Here is a 6000-nt window from a genome sequence, read left to right on the forward strand (position 1 = left end):
CCACAGATGGGAGAGGGGCGGCTTGCGGGTGGGGAGTTGCTGCCTCTATTATATGTATTAATAAACATGACTGCAGTCATCACATGCTGTGGCTGCCATCTCCAACCAGTTTTAAACAGGAGTTGATTTAGTACATTTTTCGGTTTGGACATATGAAAAGTTAAACCCGAAGTGTAATACAGGAGGATATACGTGTTTGCTGACCGTATATAGCTGATAACCTTTTATTTTTCATTTGTTCTATGTCATTCAAAACGAACTTTCCGCTTAGATGGTGGGAAGGGGATGCTCAGGAGTAACATTTCCCCAGTGTGTCCATTCATGGTTCCAGTGGAACTACAAGCGTTTGTTACCCAAGAGTTATCTGACGGCATGGCCTCCACTGCCAGAGGTGATTTCAGGCCTTTGGAAAATCTGTTCTTCTAAGACGGTAACAAAAAAAAAGCTGATACGAAACAAAACTCACACAGGTTCATAGATCTCTCTGTCTCTCCATCCCCTCCCACTCACTAGTTTCATCGATTCACCCGTGCAACATGCATAACTTGTCAGAGCCACGAAAGGAGTCAGTGAACGCATTAAAAGAATCCCCCTTTGTGCGGCAGTCCTTTTGCTGGAGCCATTTTCTGCACGTCACTGTCATGGTCACTCTGACAGAAATCAGCAGTCATTCTCCCTGCATGTCAGCGCCGACACGATTAAACATTGCAAGGGCTTTATCTGCACAGCGCCGGAACTAGAAAAATAAATCCAGCTTTCGACCTCTCGCCAAGTCCCGGCCAGGTCCTGTCTATTTCACTCCATCATTTCACCCGTTGCTCATTTGACCTGACACCGCATGTTCCACGCCTCGTTCGTACCCAGTCGCATTAACTAGCGGAGTGATTAATAATAACCTCCCTAACGTGGTTACGCCTGTTATAATGTCCATTCCACTGACGGAGATATAGACATCCACCCCCACACCCCGCCACCCCCACCAGTTGGATTGTAGGAGGGAATGGACTCTGAAGCCAAGCTGTTACCCACTGCCCTTCATGTACCCTCATCAATTAACCGCGCTCAAAAGGAACTCTTCACTGCAGTCGCTAAAAATGTTTCTGGTGAAAGGAAGGATTGATTATGATTCCACTAAAGTATTCCGCTAAACAAAGAACAGAATAAAAATGCTTAAATAAGTAATGTGTGGCCTTAAAGACGCAGGGTTACTGCCCGTATAAATTATTCACTATTTTTTTGCAGTACCCCTTATCTCGTATTCACTTTTATGATGGTCGAGGGAAAAATCGGGAAAGTAGCTGTTCTGGGATGTGGTGTAAGGACTCGGTGGCTTTGTTTTGCCCCACAGAGAACATACTACAGTGAGGTAGAAGAGACACCACTTCTGATGCAGGAGTGCAAAGGAATCAAAGAATGAATAGCTGAACACCGATCGCACGGCCTTGCTACTGTTGAAGTGAACTTTATCGTCGGTGTTTTCTTCACGGAGCTCTCGGAAGGCCAATCGGAAACAGTCGGCTCTCTCTGAGCGCGCCGTGGATTACAGTAATGGAAGCATTTCACATTCACAAACACACACATCAATGGATCCGAAATGCAGGTTCCCGAGAACACTGTCAGGAGGGCAGCCGGTAGCACACTGTGATTGAACACTCCCCACCAACACATTCGGCAGATACTCACACAATTTCTCCTTTCTTGCAACCACTTTCATTTTTCCTTTACCTTTGAACATGTTTTGTGTTGTACTTCTTCCCTGCCCCTAATCTTATTGGAGAGAGCCGCCCAGAGTGTCATATTTTAGCCACTGCATTTCCAGTCGCTTGAAGTGGAGTCACCACAGGACGCAGATGTGAGTTTTGTCATAAAGCAAAGTCATTTACAGAGCATACACTTCATTCAACACAGATTCAGGCAGGAACTATCTCGAGCTTTTTCTACATTTAGTCCTATGGCATTAAACGGCAATTAGTTATTGGTCAATCAGTGAACTGTAATTATTTAATAAAATGGCAAGTATATTTGAATGATTATCTTCCCCCACTATCTTTACTTTTAAGAGTACATTTCCTATCCTGGACTGAAGAAGAACTGATCATTTTTAAAACTCTGCCGCTTTAATTTAGCTGTTCACCTATATAAATAACATGTATAAATTAATTAATTGAACACAGTTTTAGCCGTGCCTTGTCAGAGCAAGCTAAAAGCGGTTTCAGGTCTAAACTTCAGTCAAACTCAAAAATAAATAAGTAAATAAAATCAATTGAAAACAACGGCCAGATTGCCTTGTTTTACTGCGCTAGGGGTAATAAAGCCGACCAGCTCCAAGGAAACATGAAAGGCAAACGGTTTACTGTTCAGCGGCAGTAAAATTATAAATCCTTTCATGATAGTGAGCGCCAATAAATGGCAGGGTGGGTCTGACTCTACCTCCGGATGACAGAATTTGTGCACCGTCGGATTATCCGATGATTAAATCTCTCTGGCCTCCATGGATTACACTTGAAACACCGGAACTCACAGATTTATTTGATTGCGGTGACTTGTACTAAATGTTGGACGAGTTATGCAACACTCCTACCAGAAACTAGCTCTTCAATTCTACGGCATATATATGAAGTACGAGGAGTTGCACCATCAATTATAGTAATTAAACTTCGAAATACCGGCGAAAGTTCCTGTCTGTATTTGTGCCGAAATTATGGAATGTGTGCTCTGGAAACTGATTTTGCTCCACGGCGAAACGCCATGAGTTGATATTTAAGACCAACATTTTCTCTAATCATTGTTGGCGAGGGTTACACCCTGGCTTCAGAAAGATACTATTGCAATAAAATCGCGAAATGGACGCCCTTTCTATAAGGAGTGTTATGTTTTTATGGTTTCACATCTGACCCTTCCTCAAAATCGCAACTGCATGATAACTATGAATCCATAAACAGTGGAGGATAAGTCTCCCAGACTGGTGTGTTGACACAAACAATGATTTCAGACACCCTGAGCAATTACTTCCTGTATGAATGCTCAGAAAATCTGGTTATGTTCACCGGCTCCGAAATATCAACCGCAAATAAAGAGATGTTGATTCTGTAAATCATATTGGCAGTACAATAAACTTTATCAATTCCCAATAACCTTACTTTGTAAAATATTGTCAATTTGCCCTGTTGTCAATATTATTCTTTCTGCTCGTAGAAGATCAGAGTTAACATTTCCCTCTCCTCATTTGAAATCAATAATATTGAACCAGCAATTTAGTAATGTGTACGAAATGGGATTCCGGGTGAGTTTTTGTTTTGAACCTGTTGATAAGCAGTCGGTGACCACTCAAGTATTAACAGTGCGCAGAAAGCATGAAGATCGAATGGCCTTTTGGTACACAAATCATATCGCGCCTATAATAATGCTGGTGATTATAGAACAGGGATCAAACTGTCGGGCTAGCTGGCCTTTAAGTAGATAATTAACAATACATTCAGAGTATGTTTAAAGCTGCAATTTAGACGGCGGATCTGGAACAACCGCATGAGACTATACCATACAAGCTCATAAAGAAATAGATTTGTGCCATTAATGTGGAGGTGTGTGTGTGTGTGTGTGTGTGTGTGTGTGTGTGTGTGTGTGTTGGGGGGTGGTTTGAATGTCCTCCCTGGGTGAGCTAGAAGCGTAAAGACGGATACTGCTCCGTGATCGGAAAGGGTTGTCATTGACTGCCCGCGGATTGCCTTCCCTGATTTAGTTAAGGTTCTGTACAGTTGCTGAAGCTTTAGATTTGAACGTTTTCTCTTGCTCACACCATCAATGGATTTTCGGGTTAAGGTTACATGCAGTTGGTGCAATGACCTTTCTTTTAAAAAGGAATGAAATTTGCTCTTACCTACACACTCATTGGACTCTCTGGCCGTGGCTCTCTGCCAGGGTCGGTCGTAATGGAAAGGTTTACATCTGTCACATTCCGGGCCGGCGGTGTTGTGCTTACAGTCACAAACCAGGTTGCTATCCCGATCCTTGATGCACCTGGACGCGTGGCCGTTGCATTTACAACGGCCACCGACCTGTAGATCGGAGACTGCGTAATAATAGGACTCCCTGGCTAGTTCCGAATCGTCTTCATTCTCATCCCCAAAGGTATGGAGACGGCTGAAGGCCACCTTGATGTCTGTAGCAGTGACCCAGTCTTGAAGGACAGGGCTGTTGTCAAAATCGTGCGCCGAGGGGCGACCGTCCAAGGTGCTGAAAGCGATCAAGCCCCCTGTGAAAGGATGCATGTCGGTGTGGGAGTCGGTGCAGATGGCCTCTTGCTCGTTCTGTTTCGTGATTACAGCCTTGTTGGGCTTGTTGTACATTTTTCTACACTGAGTGGAGTAGAACTGAAAGGGCACCCAGGATTTGCCGTAGTCCATCGATTTGTAGATGGCCATGGATTCTGGTCGCGGGGAGCAGAACTGCAGACTGACGTATGTGACTTCAAATTTCTTACCGAGGGAGAGAGTGAGGGTTACATTTTGAGGGTACTGGATGTAATTCTCTGATTGCCAGCAGGTTAGGTTGTGAGGATTGTTGAGATCGGTCAGGTAGGCTGGCGGACGAGCCTTCTTAGGGTCCATAGCATCACACAAGTGACAATTCCTGAACCGCTCGTCTCCCTTCTCCGTCACCACACAGTACCTGGACGCGGGTTTGCCGCAAGTGCTGGACACTTTCACTTCCTTGCCGAAAGCGGAGTTGACGAAGTCGGGGATACAACGCCTGGGGTTGGTGTTCTCGTCGTAGCAGGGATCTGGAGGAGTCTGCTGGGCTGCAAACATGCTCATGCCATATCCCCCGCGGACTCCTTCCACTAGGCAGCTTAGACCCAGAAAAGCGCATACAAACTCCCAGAAACTCAACAGCATTTTGTTCTCCCTTCACAGTGTAGCCTCGATACTTACGACGAAGGATCCTAGTTAAAAAAAATACAGAAACGCAATGCACAGGAAGATCAGTTATCATAAATTAAAAGAGCAAAAAATTAGCCTCCCAAATTCTGGTAACATTAAGTTTCCTTTTCATTCTCTCGGTGACCATTCTGTGTGGAGTGTTACCTGCAAAACGCTTTGATTGAAAGCAGAACAATGCAAAAACCGATGCCCTTTTCTTTAGCTAAGAGACCGCTTTCTACACTGTGCATCAGTCATTTCCATACCCCAGCATCGAGGAGAGTCTCCCTTTCCTTTGGGACTCTGTCTCTGCGCCTTGTGTCTGCATAGAAAGTGAATGACGTGCACAACTCTTGCTAGCTCGAGGTCATTCTGTGCCCTGACGGAGAGTGTCATTCTACACACACACGGAGCGAAAACAACGACATCCACTGGTAGTTTATCAATAGCAAGCAGGCATTCTTTCACATGGAGCTCCAGCCACAGAACGAGCCCAATTAGACTGTTTACAGCCTCTGCAATCACTGAACACGGCCCGTTCAAACTGCTGTTGTCTGATTCTATAGTGTGGGGGTTCACATATGAAAAATCTATTTTAATGAGAAAGAAAATTTTAATTTGGGCACGTAACAATGTAGAATAATGGCGGAAAATTATGCCGGATGATAACTGCCGTGCAATAATATTCCCAAAAATGTGCAGTTCTATTGCAGTGGAGCTTGGAGGTGTGGGCACGATTACAGGAAAGTGGCAGGTAGTTATCAATGTCGTTCTGTAATGCCGCCCTATTCCCGCGGGTTCAGTGGGATGCTGGGTTGCATTGCAAATCCATCTTTATCGGAGGAGTGTACATTATTTTTCCACCAACAATATTTTACAATTTATACACTCAATACATTCGCAGAAATCATCTGAGTTTTTTTACGTAGGTTTCGGCAATATTTCCGTTCTTTAAATCTGTGGCAGGAGTACAAAGAACACTCAAATATCATGGTCTGTGTTTAAAATGGGGTAACGCACCCTCAAAACATTTATTTGGTGTATAATTAGATTTTTTTTCAATATTCACACTTTCCACGCC

At 44.1% G+C, this 6000-nt stretch overlaps 1 protein-coding gene across 1 annotated transcript in view; it reads right to left on the reverse strand.

The window, feature by feature from the left end:
• ntn1a (netrin 1a) overlaps positions 1-5269 on the reverse strand; it is a 159271-nt gene extending 154002 nt beyond the window's left edge. Inside the window, exons 1-2 of the mRNA XM_052032819.1 lie at positions 5085-5269; positions 3878-4942 (exon numbers count right to left, since the gene is read on the reverse strand). Coding sequence (XP_051888779.1) covers positions 3878-4895 — 1018 coding nt within the window. The 5' untranslated portion in view covers positions 4896-4942; positions 5085-5269. The remainder of the gene's footprint in view (positions 1-3877; positions 4943-5084) is intronic.
• Positions 5270-6000: the final 731 nt, after the last annotated feature.

Source organism: Pristis pectinata, chromosome 18, assembly GCF_009764475.1.
Source record: "Pristis pectinata isolate sPriPec2 chromosome 18, sPriPec2.1.pri, whole genome shotgun sequence".
Lineage (NCBI taxonomy): Eukaryota > Metazoa > Chordata > Chondrichthyes > Rhinopristiformes > Pristidae > Pristis > Pristis pectinata.